This window comes from Rhodofomes roseus (genome assembly GCF_022264815.1).
Source record: "Rhodofomes roseus strain CIRM-BRFM 1785 chromosome Unknown C8Q71scaffold_15, whole genome shotgun sequence".
Taxonomy (NCBI): Eukaryota; Fungi; Basidiomycota; class Agaricomycetes; order Polyporales; family Fomitopsidaceae; genus Rhodofomes; species Rhodofomes roseus.
Window position 1 is genome coordinate 276,343 of NW_025952971.1, and position 16,244 is coordinate 292,586.

The 16,244-nt window shown below is 55.6% G+C and overlaps 6 protein-coding genes across 6 annotated transcripts; 3 read left to right on the forward strand and 3 right to left on the reverse strand.

The window, feature by feature from the left end:
• Nucleotides 1–1,725: 1,725 nt before the first annotated feature.
• C8Q71DRAFT_142164 (TIM-barrel-protein domain-containing protein) lies at nt 1,726–2,752 on the reverse strand. The gene is made up of 3 exons (XM_047916556.1): nt 2,614–2,752; nt 2,414–2,559; nt 1,726–2,354 (listed from the first exon to the last, which is right to left on the reverse strand). The coding sequence occupies exons 1-3, from the start codon at nt 2,699–2,701 to the stop codon at nt 1,749–1,751; spliced, it is 840 nt and encodes a 279-aa protein (XP_047776982.1). The 5' UTR covers nt 2,702–2,752; the 3' UTR covers nt 1,726–1,748.
• Nucleotides 2,572–4,663, forward strand: C8Q71DRAFT_142176 (UPF0261 domain protein). Its single transcript, XM_047916557.1, has 3 exons — nt 2,572; nt 2,623–2,724; nt 2,802–4,663. Exon 3 carries the CDS (start codon nt 2,991–2,993, stop codon nt 4,281–4,283), a length of 1,293 nt encoding a protein of 430 aa, XP_047776983.1. The 5' UTR covers nt 2,572; nt 2,623–2,724; nt 2,802–2,990; the 3' UTR covers nt 4,284–4,663.
• A 1,310-nt stretch (nt 4,664–5,973) lies between these two features.
• C8Q71DRAFT_859451 (ubiquitin-conjugating enzyme) lies at nt 5,974–6,964 on the reverse strand (the record flags this gene model as incomplete). Its single annotated transcript, XM_047927638.1, has 8 exons — nt 5,974–6,032; nt 6,091–6,187; nt 6,247–6,324; nt 6,380–6,414; nt 6,471–6,568; nt 6,633–6,650; nt 6,701–6,749; nt 6,862–6,964. The coding sequence occupies 8 exons, from the start codon at nt 6,962–6,964 to the stop codon at nt 5,974–5,976; spliced, it is 537 nt and encodes a 178-aa protein (XP_047776984.1).
• Nucleotides 6,965–7,253: 289 nt separating this feature from the next.
• On the forward strand, nt 7,254–11,499 carry C8Q71DRAFT_711335 (beta and beta-prime subunits of DNA dependent RNA-polymerase; the record flags this gene model as incomplete). Its single annotated transcript, XM_047920802.1, has 14 exons — nt 7,254–7,346; nt 7,402–7,946; nt 7,999–8,481; nt 8,550–9,031; nt 9,097–9,368; nt 9,422–9,862; nt 9,922–10,001; nt 10,056–10,468; nt 10,525–10,598; nt 10,655–10,708; nt 10,763–10,955; nt 11,018–11,054; nt 11,124–11,397; nt 11,452–11,499. 14 exons carry the CDS (start codon nt 7,254–7,256, stop codon nt 11,497–11,499), a joined length of 3,489 nt encoding a protein of 1,162 aa, XP_047776985.1.
• A 1,225-nt stretch (nt 11,500–12,724) lies between these two features.
• On the forward strand, nt 12,725–13,651 carry C8Q71DRAFT_797765 (ubiquitin-conjugating enzyme; the record flags this gene model as incomplete). Its single annotated transcript, XM_047925766.1, has 7 exons — nt 12,725–12,794; nt 12,858–12,884; nt 12,947–13,047; nt 13,108–13,171; nt 13,291–13,431; nt 13,483–13,544; nt 13,601–13,651. The coding sequence occupies 7 exons, from the start codon at nt 12,725–12,727 to the stop codon at nt 13,649–13,651; spliced, it is 516 nt and encodes a 171-aa protein (XP_047776986.1).
• Nucleotides 13,652–14,002: 351 nt separating this feature from the next.
• C8Q71DRAFT_797766 (L-gulonolactone/D-arabinono-1,4-lactone oxidase) lies at nt 14,003–15,817 on the reverse strand (the record flags this gene model as incomplete). The annotated part of the gene is made up of 5 exons (XM_047925767.1): nt 14,003–14,270; nt 14,341–14,552; nt 14,613–14,801; nt 14,861–15,340; nt 15,509–15,817. 5 exons carry the CDS (start codon nt 15,815–15,817, stop codon nt 14,003–14,005), a joined length of 1,458 nt encoding a protein of 485 aa, XP_047776987.1.
• Between the last annotated feature and the right edge of the window lie 427 nt (nt 15,818–16,244).

Below are 16,244 nucleotides of genomic sequence, written 5' to 3' on the forward strand. Positions count from 1 at the left end.
TCTGTTCTGGTTTGCAACGGAGGCAACTAAAACAATAGCCGTGAGCTATCCTATTCCCCATTCGGAATGTAAGGTCAACTAACACGGACATTGCACCGCCTCCAGCCTCTCGTAATTCCGAGAACTTTGTTGAGGCAGGTCTCCGGCGAAGAGTGCTGACAACCTCTCTGTCTTAGACCCGATGAACTAGTATCTACACAGGGTGTAGCTCCGCGAGCGTTGCGCTCTTGGTGCAACTCAGCTCCGGCGCAGTCACAGCGACGTCTGACAGCGCGGTAGCGGTGCGTGCTGGTGTGGAGATATTTGCTCCTACGGTGCCGTAAGGCATTGAATGGGTTTCTGCTCTCGTCCTGGTCGACAGCTACGCTTGGCAAGACACATATTACATTGCGTTTGGAGCTCCCGAGCGGCTTCTACAGTTCGAGGTATGCGTTTCACACGCAGTCGCTGCCATCCACTGTTGCGGCACATGCAACCTGAATAATTTGCATATTCTGCAGTTGGCGCGAAGATATGTCTTGGTCTTGCGGCTTAACCGATTGTGTAGAACGTCTGCCTCCCTATGCCTGCCTATCCTTTCTCTCGCGCACTCACGCCTCGATCTGACGCATATCTCGGCTGACAGATTTCAATTTGCCCGTGTCGTTGAGGTGCGGGTACAGACAGGGTCTCGTTCATCAGGCCACCCCGATAGGGGAACATCATGGGCCCGAGGCGATTGACTACTATGGGACTCGCAGGTTCCAAGGAACTAGCAATCCGAGACCTTCACAGCTCGTCGAGTGCTCGACGTCGATATCTCACGCAAGTGGTATCTTATTTGCTATCCATTCAATCCCATCTTCGTTCAGCTTTTTGCACAGGGACCGTCGAGATCCAACGTATGAATATGCCCCCTCAGACCCTGTGTTGTAACATCACTTCTTCTATCCGTAGTTGGATGGCTCAACGGCCACCACAGCCTGAGCCACCAGTGCGGCTCTCTTAGCATCCGCCGCAGCCGCTAGCATGTCAAGCGTAGCTTCCCTCGATGATGCTGAAATTGGGGTAAGATTTATATTCTACTGCACGCGCACTTTTGTTTCGTAAACCGCTCTCATACTGTGCAGTGTGTTCTACAGAAAGGAATACTTGTTTTCTAGTCCGCGGCGTAAGACACAGTTCCAAAGCAACCAACCGGTCGTCAATCATATTTCGTACACCAAGCGGTCCGATCATTTTCGGGACACCACACATCTTTACGTGCACCGTTGCATGTGAGTGCCAACGCCGCATGCTCGCAGAAGACACACATTACCTTGCCAGCGCCAATCGCGGAGAGTCATACACCTCATCTGGCCGTGCCTGCAAACTTATGGGCTCTACTTTATTTCCGCAAACTCACGGGTGGAATGCCGGAGCACCCAGCGCTTTCAAGCGTACCGACCCAGAGTATTGGTGAGCGCCACATCTTGACATTGTACTCATGTCTTGAAAGCTGCCGTAGTCGGGACTCAGCCGCTCTTCCTAGTGCCAGTGCGTGTTCCACATGGACGTTCCCGGAATACGCCGTCAGTTGCCTGCAGGTGCGGCCAAGTTGTCGGTCAACTCCACAAAGCGAACGCATCCGGCGGCGCTGTCCGTTGCACCGCAGAGGTCGGGTAAGACTTTACGCTCACTGCCGCCATGAATATAGAACTACATGCATTTCGAAGGAATTTTGATGCTCCTTTGCCCGCTTCCTTTACTCCATTGGTCCCCTCCCCTCCTCATACTCCTGGTTTCAGCAGCTTGAACGCCTTTGTGTTTTCCTCAATTGCGACCTCCGCCGGCAGACGCTCCATGCTGGACGCGCCGAAAAACCCGTGCACTCCCTTCGTCCTGCTCAAGACGTAATCCGCGTCTTCTGCCCGTGCGATCGGTCCTCCGTGGCACAGCACGATGATGTCCGGATTGACTTTGACAGCAGCGTCTCGACACGCCTGGATCGTGCTCACGCAGTCGTCCAGTGTGACGCTGGTCTGCGCCCCGATACTGCCTGAGGTGGTGAGGCCCATGTGGACGACGAGGACATCGGCACCTGCCCGTGTCATGGCGACGGCCTGGTCGACATCGAAGACGTAAGGCGTGGTCAGGAGCCCGAGCTGGTGCGCCTCCCGAATCATCTCGACCTCCAGTGCGTAGCTCATGCCAGTTTCTTCTAGGTTCTGGCGGAACGTGCCGTCAATCAGGCCCACAGTGGGGAAGTTCTGCACGCCGCAGAAACCAATGTCTACTAGCTGCCGAAGGAACCGCGGCATGGATCTGAATGGGTCGGTCCCGCAGACGCCTGCGAGAACCCCGGCAGTTTGCACGACTGGAAGTACTTCATTTGCCTGTGAGGTATCGATCTGATTTAGCGAAGCAGACAATGTGCGGTCAATACCGGACGAACCATGTCAAGGACAATGGCGTTGGCGTCGCCGTAGGGCATGAGGCCCGCAAGCGAGCCACGTCCCGCCATGCGGAAACGGCCGCTGTTGTAGAGGACGATTAGATCCGCTCCCCCCTTCTCAATGAACTTGGCTGAAAGACCGATTCCTTTAAGTTTCAGGTTAGCATATAGGGCATGCTCGTGTCGCTGTCTAGACTGACCTGCTCCAGCACCTAGGATGATCTTTCCCGACGCGATCGTCTCCCGGAGACGTGCGAGTGCCTGCTCCCTGTTCAATGGACGAGGCATCTCTGATATGGTCTAGGACAAAGGTAGGCAAGTGCGTGGAATCGATGTCTGCTGCGTGACGCTTCTGCGGGTCACGTACTCAGTACTGCAACTACGTCAGCTACGTCATGTGCAGCGAGTGGCACTCCGACATGCCGATCCGCTGAACTACTTCGGTAGCAGCCATGTCCTATGTCAGCTGGGGTGCGAGTATGACCCGACATAGATGGAATGGCTGCTACGATTCTCATGCCTTCCCCACTGGAGTCCGCGCTATGCAATCCGAACTTCCAGCTGAACCCGGAAAGCCATGTCGACGTCGTCCCCCACCGTTCTCCTCATCGGAACCTGCGACACGAAGCTGAACGAGCTCATATACGTCCACGACAAACTCGTGGACGAGCATAACGTGCAGTGCAAGCTGGTCGACGTAGGCAGGAACTCTTGCTCTCATCCGTCCATTGCGTACACGCAAGCCGATATTTTCGCCTACTCAGGCTTACCTGCGCCTCCGGACCTCAAAGTTCTCCCTCGTGGGGAGCTTATCTCAACTATCATACAGCACACTATCCCTTTGGTTTCGTCGCTACATCAGAAGCAAGCGATACACGGTGCTATTGGGTTGGGCGGAAGCGGCGGGTCGTCCCTCTGCGCAGAAGTCATGCGCGCTGCTCTTCCGCTCGGCTTCCCGAAACTCATCGTGAGTACTGTCGCTGGTGGCAACGTACAGGCGTACGTCGGCGAAAGCGATGTCACCATGATGCACAGCGTGGTGGATATCGCAGGGTTGAACGACATCCTGTCTCCCATCCTGGAGAACGCGGCCGGTGCGATTGCGGGTATGGCTCGCGCCGAACAATCCCGCCTCGTTCACTCGGCATCGTCTCCGACGACTGGGATGATCCGTATGACCCCTGGGGACAAGCGCATCGCGATCACTATGTTCGGGGTGACCACGCCCGCGGTGACCTACGCCCGAGAGCTGCTCTCCGCCTATCCTTGCACCACCTATGTCTTCCATGCGACCGGTGCCGGTGGGAGGGCGCTCGAGAAGCTTGCAGAGTCCGGATTCTGGTCCGGTATCCTTGACCTCACAACGACCGAGCTCGCGGATGCCTTGCTGGGCGGCGTCCTGAGCGCGGGAGACAGACGGCTTACTGCCGCAGCCGCTGCTCGGATCCCGCAAGTCGTGTCAGTGGGTGCGCTGGACATGGCGAACTTCGGGCCGATGGATACTGTCCCGGCAAAGTATCAGAGCCGGAACCTCTTCAAACACAACCCGAGTATGACGCTCCTGCGCACGTCGCCAGAGGATTGTCGGATCCTTGGGAGGCAGGTGGGCGAAAGGCTGAAACAGGCGGACCCACGTATCACAGAGATCTGGATACCAAGGAGGGGCGTGAGCGCGCTGAGCGTCGAGGACGCACCGTTCTGGGACCCGGAGGCAGACGAGGCGCTGTTTGCAGCGGTGAATGACGGCCTCGATGGAAGCGAAGTCCGGGTCGTGGACGTTGACAAGGATATCAACGATGGGAAGTTCGTAGAAGGCGTCGTGTACAAGCTGGTGGAGATGATGGGAATGTCACGGATGGGCGGTCAGTAGATCGCCACTAGCGCAAGTTACGTGGAATGATATGTCTTGTCAACATAACGCACCTCATTCGTTGTACTGTCGCTCCGATTAGCTGCGAATTGTGATGATTGAAGGCCTTGCAAGCGCGTCCCGAGAACAGTGAGCGCGTAGCCCCATCGCGATGAATGGTTTCAGCGCTGTGTTTCACTTTAATGTCAGCCATTGTTCTACAAAGCTTGTAGATTGCTGTGGGCGGTACGTCAGAACCACGGAACGAATTTGATTCCAATGGCAGTTGTCAATTTACCTTCATTTCCGCTTGTGCTACGCAACTTGAAGGCTCGCGGCGCTGAATCGTGATCGGGGCGTTAGTAGTGCATATCACCGCAAGCATGGACGCGCTCTTTGAGTCGGAGACGGACAGTGATGATGCTTCCATTGCTACTGACATACTAGTAGTACACGCACACCAGAAGTCCCAATAGGTCCGTATCCACACGAGGCGGGCCAGCTCGGATTCGCGCGCCCCGACCACATAGTACAGACATGAGCACAACGCGATCTATCGACATTCGCAGGTAGGGCCTTTTAGGAGTCTTTTCAAGCCCAAGGCATGATGGAACTCACTCAATCTTCCTGTTCAGAAGGACAAGAGACATAAGACAACATCCCACTGGGCCGGAGGAAGAGTATTATATCGTGGAAGCTCCGTATGCACGGGAGCTCGCAAATTTAGCCACCATATCCAATGTCGCTGGCATGTTGGGACGAAGGTTCTGGTGGGGAATATGCGGGAGCATCAGCTTCGTATACTGGGAGCTGGTTTGAACAAGGCAAGCGTATCGTGGTAAGTAAGTAAATGGCATCATACGCCGGTAGGTCATTACTTACCGCTTACAGCGGAAGGCGTACCACGTAAATGTCAAGCTGAAACCATATCCCACCTTAGTATACAGTTAGCCTCACTCCGAGTCGAACAGTTTGTCGATTGTCATATGCTTGAAGGTCTGCAGTGTTCCGTCTATCTTGTCCACCAGTGTTCGATGGCCCATATTGACCAAGCACCTGCAGCTGTAGGTGAGTAGACACGTACTAACGCCTGCAGATGAAATCCCGACTTCCCCGGGCAGGCTCAGCGTCTCTAAGTACAAGTCCAATTCTCCCCCCGGCCGGACGAGTATCTTGGCTGTCCGTCCCCGACTCAAATGGTGGGTATCTGTGGTCGGCATCATCTGAGCGGACGTGCACTTTGCGAGTCATCAATACTAATGATAAAAACACTCACTGTGACAAGTCACAGGCTTGGCCGAGGCCAGTAAAGACGTACGTCCGCCACTGGATTGCCTCAACCCTGCGAGACCAGGAACGATCCGCAAGACTTGCTAAGTAGCTAAAACCCCATCCAACCAGCGTGATGACTCATCCACCTACAATGATGATACCGGAGTGAACATAACGGTCAAGGCGAGTCGGGGGGGGGGGGGCAGAGGAGAAATGTTCGGGCACAGGTAGAATTATGTGAATGACATTCGCGCAGGATATAGAAGTCGTTAAGTGAATGATATGTACACCATCCGTGACGCCAGCCAGCCATGGACAGGTGTGAGAGTGATGCGATTGACTCGAGAGGAATAGCACAGACAGTGGGATAGAGATACACAGCGACGATGACGACAATGACCGAAGGAAGGAGAGAACGGGCCGGACCGGTGCGGAGTGATCAATCGTAAGCCTCCTCCGCGCTCCTCCGGACTAGGCGGCGCACCCGCTTCTTGTACGCTGCGTGAAGCGATGCATTCGTAAGCGGATGTCGAGGATACCGAACGCGGGTACGCACCATCGAAGTTCTCCCTGACCTCCTTCGCGGCATCAACGTTCGCGGGGCTGTCTGTATTGGGCTTCTCGGATGAGAGAAGCGAGATGACACTCAGCAGCTAATCCCACCAAATTACCAAATCAGAGGAGACTCGTATAGAGAAGAAGTATGACGCACAATGGACTCCACTGTGTGGATTGGCAACCATCTCTCTCCCGAGTCCTCATAACCGTACTGATCCTCACCAGGAGGGTGCTAGAGTAAGAACTCGTAAGTCTGCTTGGTCGCAAGGAGGACACAAGCTACTTACAAGGATCGAGATGCATACGGTGCCATCCTGATAGACTGGAAAGGTTGCACAATCAATGTTACAATCAATGGCACTACATAACAAGACTCACTGTTAGGATGCCACATCTGCGTGAGGAACTTCATCTTGGGTGGCTGAAGGGGAAACTCCTCCGGGAAGCTCAGCCGAGCTCTGAAGAAGCCGCCCTCACTGCAGGGAAGAGCAAGGGAAAAGTTAGAACAATCGGGGCGAAGCACTACTAATCGTGACCCACTAGAGGGTATCGGGAGGCCTAGCTCACAGTCAGTATTTGCTGAGACGAAAGCCACTGTATGTACTGACCCGATAATCATGACTTCCCACTCATAGAAGTTATTGTCGTCGACGAGTCCTACAGATACCAACGCCACAGCAGCGGTGGAATCATGCATACGATGGAAACACGGCGAGAACAGTCAACCACCAATTGCACCACCTAGGCAAGTGCCGGGGACTGCACGCACCTGCTGAGAAACCTTCGAGAGGCCGCTTCTTGATCTCAGCGAGCTGGCGCCGGAGAAGGATAGTATTGGAAGGGGTCGCTGTCGGCGCCGACGGTTTCGACATCGTTGACAATGTTGTTCAATGTCGTCGGAGGGGGGTCGTAGTTCGCAGTCAGAGATGGATCGATTCAGAGGCGAGGTCGGGCGAGCGCTAAGCTTTTATAATCCGGGCTAAGCGTGGGAATCGTATTTATGAATTCCTTCCTAAGGCATGCCGCGAATCTGCATTCGGCTCATCCTGAATTCGCGTCTCGCTCTCAAAACCCTCACGATTCCCCCCGTCATAACTCAGGTCTAGGAGCATCCCAGACGAGGGCGAAGAGCGAAGCAGGCTATCTCGTGGTGCTCCAGAAATGGAAGCTTACGAGGGGGACGAGCACTGGGAAAAGGCCAGTCAACCTAACTGGCGCGGGTTGGGATTGACCGATCCCATCAAGTGTGTAGAGGTGTGCCTGTGAGTTGTTCTCGCCTCGGCATGCTAATATGAATGCGACTTAACAGGACAAATGGCTCTTGCTTCCGGCCTTCCTCAAAGTAAAGGGTCTGGTGAAGCAGCACATTGACTCGTTCAACTACTTCGTGGACGTCGACATCAAGAATATATTGAAGGCGAACAACAAAGTCACGTCGGATGTTGACCCCCGCTTCTGGCTGAAGTACACGGACATCCATGTCGGGTTTCCTGATCGCACGGACGCAGACGCGATTGACAAGACCGTTACGCCGCACGAGTGTCGCTTGCGGGACACGACGTACAGCGCGCCGATCCTCGTGACAATCCAGTATACGCGAGGAAAGAATGTTGTGCGGAGAGCGAACGTCAACATCGGTCGACTTCCTATCATGCTTCGGAGTAACAAGTGCTGGCTGAACGGGAGGAACGAGGCGCAGCTTGCGCGAATGACGGAGTGTCCTCTGGATCCAGGAGGGTACTTCATTGTTAAGGGCACGGAGAAGGTCATTCTCGTCCAAGAACAGCTTAGCAAGAACCGCATTATTGTCGAAGTTGACCCGACGAAGGGCATCGTGCAGGCGTCATGTACATCGTGTGTGCCCCCTTCTGGCGCTTGCATGGCCTCTTTGCTCAATTCATTCCAGATCTACGCATGGAGGTCTCAAGTCGAAAACCTACGTCGCCACCAAGAAAGGCAAAATATACCTTCGTCACAACTCGATACACGAGGACGTGCCGATCGCTATCGCGCTCAAGGCGCTCGGTATTCAGTCCGACAAGGAGATTCTCCTCCTAACGGCGGGCAACCACGAGGCTTACAAGTCTGCTTTCTCGCCGAATCTCGAGGAGGCGGCTAAGCTAGGCATCTTCACCCGACACCAAGCTCTCGAGTGGATCGGATCTCGGGTGAAAGTCAATCGGCGGGTAGTTGGACCGAGGCGGCCTACTTGGGAGGAGGCGCTGGAAGCGCTTGCGACCATTGTACTGGCGCATGTACCTGTGCATGGGTTGGACTTCCGATCCAAGGCCATCTTTGTCGCCACAATGACACGACGCGTACTTATGGCCATGGACGACGAGAAGATGGTCGACGATAGGGATTACGTCGGTAACAAGCGCCTTGAATTGTGAGCGTCAGATCCCATCGACGACGGATACATGGTGTTCAGTACCGAGACTGACATTGCACCGGCAGGGCGGGACAGCTCCTGGCGCTACTGTTCGAAGATCTCTTCAAAACGTTCAACGCCAATCTTAAGTCGGCCATCGACAAGGTGCTGAAGAAGCCTTCTCGGACTAGCGAGTTTGATGCCTTCAACACGATGCAGTTCCAGGGCGACCACATTACCTCCGGCTTCGTGCGCGCGATCTCTACCGGGAACTGGTCGCTGAAGCGGTTCAAGATGGAACGCGCCGGCGTCACGCACGTCCTCAGCAGACTCTCTTTCATTTCCGCCCTCGGAATGATGACGCGTATCTCGTCGCAGTTCGAGAAGACGCGCAAGGTCAGTGGCCCGCGTGCGCTGCAGCCCAGTCAATGGGGCATGCTGTGCCCAAGTGATACACCCGAGGGAGAGGCGTGCGGCCTGGTCAAGAATCTGGCGCTTATGACCCACATCACGACGGACGTAGAAGAGGAACCGATTATCAAGATAGCATTCATGCTCGGCGTTGAAGGTGCGCTCTCTCCGAACTGAGATGCGTCGTTGGCGCTTTCGCTAACAGCGCATTGTCTTGCACAGATATCAGTCTGGTTACTGGAGCAGAAATTTACGGCCCGAATGTTTTCGTCGTCAATGTCAACGGAACCATCATTGGTCTCACTCGTTACCCGACCCGTTTCGTCAGTAATTTCCGGAAGCTACGACGCGCCGGGAGGTTCAGCGAATTCGTCAGTGTATACATCAACCATCACCATCGCACCGTACTCATCGCCAGCGACGGAGGACGCATTTGCCGTCCTATGATCATTGTCGAAAACGGCAGGCCTCGCGTAACGTCCGATCACATCTTGGTAGGTTCGGTGCTCCGTTCCACATACAGCGGCGCTCACGATCGATTGTGCAGCAACTCAAGAAAGGTCTACTTACGTTCGATGACTTCCTGCGCAAAGGTTTGGTGGAGTATCTGGATGTCAACGAGGAGAACGATTCGTACATAGCGCTCTATGAGTCGGACATCGTGCCTAACACGACACACCTAGAGATCGAACCCTTCACGCTGCTGGGCGCTGTCGCAGGCCTCATCCCCTATCCTCACCACAATCAATCGCCGCGGAACACATATCAATGTGCCATGGGTAAACAAGCCATCGGTGCGATCGGCTTCAACCAGCTGAACCGCATTGACACCCTGCTCTACCTCTCCGTATATCCGCAACAACCCATGGTCAAGACAAAGACAATAGAGTTGATTGGCTACGACAAACTGCCCGCAGGTCAAAACGCAACGGTAGCAGTTATGAGTTACTCCGGTTATGACATCGAGGATGCGCTTATTCTCAACAAGGTTCGTCAACTACAATTCACGCACCCTCAAATGTTTTGGAAGCTGACCCTCTGCGCTAGGCCAGTTTGGACCGTGGCTATGGCCGTTGTCAGGTCCTCCGCAAGAACGCGACGCTAATAAGGAAGTACCCTAACGGAACGTGAGCGCGCTGTTTGACATCTGTACCAAATGCTTGTTCTGATGTGTTTCTTAGATTCGACCGACTGGCGGACGCACCTCTGGATGACAACAATCAAATTCAGAAGAAGTACGACATCATCCAGCCGGATGGTCTGGCAGGTGTCGGTGAACGTGTCGACCCTGGCGATGTCTACATTAACAAGCAGACGCCGACTAATGCCAATGACAATTCATTTACTGGACAGGCTGCTACCGTACCGTACAAGAACGCGCCCATGACCTACAAGTCACCTGTCGCGGGGAACATCGACAAGGTTATGATCAGTGACACAGAGAACGACCAAACACTCATCAAAGTGCTCATCCGTCAAACCCGACGACCGGAGCTAGGAGACAAATTCTCGTCGCGACATGGTCAAAAGGGCGTATGCGGGTTGATCGTAAACCAGGAGGATATGCCGTTCAATGATCAGGGCATCGTTCCTGGTATGTGTACCTGACTGTCCGTCCGTCACGGAGGCTGATAGAGTCTTCGCTTGCAGACACCATTATGAACCCGCATGGCTTCCCGTCCCGTATGACAGTGGGTAAGATGATCGAGTTGCTGGCTGGGAAGGTACCTACAATCCGCCGTTCACTCTGCCGTCTGGATTGGCTGACGCTTCCCCACAGGCAGGTGTACTGGCTGGCAAGCTTCAATACGGCACGGCGTTCGGTGGCTCCAAGGTCCGTGGAACTACATCGCGGCTATGTAAGGACTAGCGATGACAAGTTTGACAGGTGGAGGATATGTCGCGCATCTTGATTGAGAACGGCTTCAGCTACGCTGGAAAGGACATGCTTACTAGCGGCATCACCGGAGAGCCTATGGAAGCGTACGTTTACTTCGGACCAATATATTATCAGGTGCGTCTGCCAACGATCCGTGAACTGACTCTGGCATTAACTCTCATGGGGATATATCAGAAACTCAGTACGGACCATCAGTATGACGTCGTAGCAGCCCTTGTACTGACTGTCAAATCTTCGTGGCAGAACACATGGTGATGGACAAAATGCACGCACGAGCAAGGTGAGTTTCACTTCTCTGCGCCGTCGGTGCCGCGGCCGGTCAACTCATCTGGGCTACGAACTCCATCAGGGGACCGCGTGCCACACTGACTCGACAGCCCACTGAAGGACGCTCAAGGGAGGGCGGTCTGCGTCTCGGCGAGATGGAGCGTGACTGTCTCATTGGCTATGGCGCTACACAGCTCTTGCTAGAGCGCCTCATGATTTCGTCAGACAAATTCGAAGTCAACGCCTGCCAGGAGTGCGGTCTCATGGGTTACAACGGCTGGTGCACATACTGCAAAAGCTCAAAGAAGATGGCACAGCTCACCATCCCTTACGCTGCGAAATTGTTGTTCCAAGAGGTGAGTCCGATAAATCCGGTGTTACGCCACATGCTAACTCTTCTTCTTGCGAAGCTGATGGCGATGAATGTCGTGCCACGGCTGGTACTGGATGACGCATGACAACACGACGATGGTCGGCTTGCACGCTAACTTATTCTTCCATTCGCTCTCATCTCCGGTTGGCAAGATGTATTCAATCGCTGTAGTACTGTAGCCCTGCATCTGTATTCCACGCAGCATATCTTCCTCAACACTCATGGGTGGGTCAAAGATCTGGGCGTGCGGATCCGGCACTCCGAACGCGGCACTCGTAGCGGATCCACATCCGTAGAGTGTTGCCGGCATCGATTCGGCCAGGCATACTCTTGGTTGCACGTTCATTTCGGTCCTTCTCAATGACAGGTCGCTGACAGGAACCGCCACGCACAGGTGAACTTCAATTCAATTCGGTCGACGCTGGCTCCGCTGCGGCATGAACTTCTCCTGGGGAACATGCGCTTGTTGAGGCACACCTGGTGATAGAGGCGCCACGCTTTCGGAGGTTGTATTGCACAGGCCGCTCTATTCCAGACAAGAGCCACGTTTGATATACTTTGCCATCACTTCTCGTGGGGTGATTGTGGTACCCAGGGCTTGAACCGGTATGGCAGGTACGTGTCGGGCGTATTACTATCCGCATTTGTGCACAAAGACTGTCTGTCTGATAGCCTTCGGCGCTGCCAGCTGTCTGGCGTCAGTAGACCCAGGGCGGGAAAGGGAACAGAGGTACATCGCACTTGTCGCGGAGACGTGTTGTTATTCAGTTCAGGGCACAATCATCCGGGCATCTTAGGCCGAGCTGGGTCTTGCGGCCGATGTGCCAGCTACAAGATGTACGCAGCCCATCTTGACCACTGAGGCGTCTATTCCGAGTCTACGCCCCAGGTCCTCTGTGCGCTAAGTATAGGCGACACCATGCTGTAGAGATGCATTTGACGCCACCATTGCATCATCGCACTGCACCTTGTTCAGTCCACTGAGCAATTCTGAATCTACGCGTCAAGTTCGAAATAGTTACCCTTGTAACTTGGCTGCACGGTGAGAGACTGCGGTCTACTCCTGTTGAGCGGCGCTGCGTTCCAGCACCCTGCATTCGCATAGTGTACCGCAGTTGATTGAATTCGTTCGAACATATACACCGCCCGGGCCAATGTTTGTAACTTGCAGTACTATTCTCGAGCGCTCTTTGCCCCTCCTCCTACGAGCGCTTCCACCTCCACAATAGACGCCCGGTGTGGCAGGGCAGCGTTGACTGACGTCGGAGTTGCATTCGCACTTGCACTCGACTTTCATCTCCCGCACAATCATGGCCAGCGGCAGCAGCAGGACCGCCCTAAACCGGCTCATGAAAGAATACAAGCAGCTGACTTCTCAAGGTGACCTTCACCGATGTCTGCGATGTCAGAGCAGTGGCGTCTGAACTCAGGCTGCGAGTGCAGGAGCACCGGATGGCATGTTCACTGCTGGTACGAACTAACTCATCTCAGCCTTGTCGAGCGCTGATGGGTCCCGTTGTTCTCGGAGCAAGGTCCAATCTCCGAGTCTGATATGTTCACCTGGGAGGCCCTAATCATGGGTCCAAGGGACACGCCCTTCGAGGGCGGTGTCTTCGCCGCCAAGCTCACGTTCGTGCGTGTGCCGTTCCCGCTTTCAGCTCATCGCCCGAACCTAACGCTGGCGCTGGACTAGCCGCATGATTACCCTCTATCCCCGTTCAAGATGAAGTTCGAGCCACCTCTGTTTCACCCTAACAGTGAGTACGCCGTTTCTTACCCAGGCCGCAACATCCTCGGAGTGTGCGCGGAGGAGGTCTATTGAGGCCATTCAAGGCCGTTCTTCACCCACTGTCGCTCACCTATCGCTTGTGAACAGTATACCCTGACGGCACCGTCTGCATCTCGATCTTGCACGCCCCGGGGGACGACCCGACGATGTACGAATCAGCGTCAGAACGATGGAGTCCCGTGCAGAGCGTGGAAAAGGTCATATTAAGCGTCATATCCATGCTCGCAGGTATGATGCACGTTGATGCCAACAGCAAAGTGCTATAACATCGATGAACAGAACCGAATCTGGAGAGCGGTGCCAACATCGATTGCTGCAAGCTGTACCGTGATAACAGAGCTGTACGCGTAATCTCCTTGTGCTGCAAGATCCGGACTGTGATCTAACTCTTGTACAGGAATACGAGCGTATCGTGAGGCAATCTGTTAGGGAGCAGCTTGGCCTCTAGCGCGTTACCAACGGAACTCACAAAGAGTCTTGTCCGCAGAGGACGCTCCGTGACTGACTTCCGAGACCTGTACAACAGACGTGAACGTGTCGCAACAAACCATCAAGGAGTCTTGCGCACGCCGCCGCTGACATCTTCTGTTCCGAGCGGTGTATATCAATCATTAGGTGACTCGGACGCCAGGATCGACAGAATATGCGCTCCTTTGCTATTCTATTTGGGGAACATTGCAACAATCCGAACTATACTGTTCCTATCGTAGACCCGAGAAAATTAAGAGATAATGCACAGGCAAGATTATACGGGTATTATGCCAGAATAACAGATAGCAGACGATGGGCCACCTCCGATCTAGGGTTTCGCCTTGAAGACCCGCTCCCCGTACTCGGGACCCTGCGCGCCGAACAAGTGGCGGTTGACATATTCGTTGCGCAGCATGCCCCGCGGGTCAACCTCCTCGAGCACCCTGATGAAGTCGTCGAAGCGGGGGTACAGTTTGCGCAGGTCGTCTGGCCGGAAGTGGTGTGCCTTCGCCCAGTGCGGACGGCCGCCGTAGCGGGTCACGATCTGTTCGTAGCGCTCGAAGAGCTTCCTGTAAGGTACGCTCAATCCGTACGGCCTGCGCAGGTTATGTCCGACGTCCACCCGTCGTCAGTAATCACCTCGGAGAAGATCTGGCGCCCACGTACTTGTATTGGACAATTCCAATCCAGCAGGTCTTGCCGCCGTTGCTCGGGCTCAGCCAGATATTGTCGGCATCGGTGAACCGAATCTCGATTGGGAAATGGGGGCGCAGCCCGTTTGGGTTCGCGTGCTCCTCGTCCAGCCACGCTTTCATCTCCTGGAGACAGAGCCGCGCGCGCGCGTAGGGAATAGCCCACTCTGTGGTGTATTGCGGGTACTAGAAGGGGCCGTGCCGCAGTCAATTGCAAATGCCGATGGACAGGTATGAAAGACGCACCTTGCAGTCCACGTTGAAAATGCGATAGCTGTCATCCACTGCCACTGTCTTGTTGGACACCAGCCACGCGCCCACTCGCCCTATCAGCGGAACGAGCGACGTGATGAATCGTCCTAGGAAGAAAAGGAACTGGAGCAAGTGGAAGCTGATCAACGAGTGCCAAAGCCAGGTGCCGACGGGCTTCTTGGGCTGTTGTGGCCGAGTCAACCATGGAGCGCGCGCGCGAGCGGAATAGCAAATGAACGCACCTCGTTCGAACGATTCGCCGCGCTCACGCGTACGACGCCGGCCGAGGGGAACCACCAGAGGCGCACGTGCTCCGCGGAATGAACGAGGTCGTCGAACTTGTCGAGCACTTCGTCGAATGGAAGCGACTCCTGCGTCTCCTTGAGGCGGAACGCTGGCTCGACCTCCAGCTTGACCTCGAGAATGAGCCCGGTGCTGCCGAGCCCGCACAGAGACGCCATGAACAGGTCCGGCCTGTCCTCGCGGGAGCAGAGGACGCGCGACCCATCGGGCAGGAGCAGCAAGAGGGATAGCACATGTGTGGAAAGAACCTTGTAGTCAATGCCACTACCATGCGTCGAGGTCGTGACCATGCCGGCGAGCGTCTGGTCGGATATGGAGCCCAGATTCGTCATGGCGAGCCCGTGGGCGTCGAGGGCAGTGTGGACGGCATTGAGGGTGACACCGCCCTGTGCGACGACATAGCGCTTCTCGGCGTTGACCTGAGGAGAAGAGGTGAGCTTGTGCGCTGGGCCGGCGTGGTGGTGCCTGGGCGGAGAGATCGAAGCGCAGAGGCTTCGGATCGCAGCACGGGGATCTCCCCAGAGATGACGAACGCGAAAAAGGGGGCGAGCCAAGCGGGCAGGGCAGATAAGAAGAAAAGAACCCACCTCGATTATCTTGTTCAGCTTCTCGGTCCGTAGCATGTAGCCGGACGTGCACGCAAGATCGCTCGGACTGTGGCCCACGCCCGTGGCGCGGACGGTCTTGCCCTCGCGGCGGGCGAGCTCGAAGACGAGCTCGCACTGGTGCTCTGTCTCGGGCTGGAAGACCGCGAGGGGCCGGCAGCGGTAGGTGAGGCCCCAGTTGACGAAGGCGGCGCGGGGGTGGTGGGGCGGGACGGTGACGGGGTCGAGGAGGGCGTAGAGGGTGTGGAGGGGGATGGGGGCGAGGCGAGCGGGGGCAGCGGGGGCGGCCATGGCGGGGATGCCTGGCAGACTCGGAGGACTTGAGGGCCATAGGGAGGGCCGCAAAGCACTTATATACGGGGAAATTAATTGAGGATGGTGGCAGCCTCGCGATCGGTCGATTGCTCAGCCGCACTGGAAGGCAACAGTCTGTCGGGCTCCTCCGAGCCGTCGCAGTGGCAAACGCCGTGGTCCCCTGTCCGCGGCTGGCAGACCCAGTCATCCACCGTTATGTCTTAGTCCAGCTCGCTCGAGCCACAAGAACGCCCGATCGCCCTGCGGGTCCGGCTGCCCCGCTGGCGCCCTGGCTGCCTCCAGCCCGGCGGGAAGCCCGGCGGGACTAGAAGGGGGCGGCCACATCACGCTCCGGCAGCGGTGGGCGTGCTGCTGGCCTATCCCGAATGCGAGGGACGTCTCTAACGTGACGGCTCGGACTGCG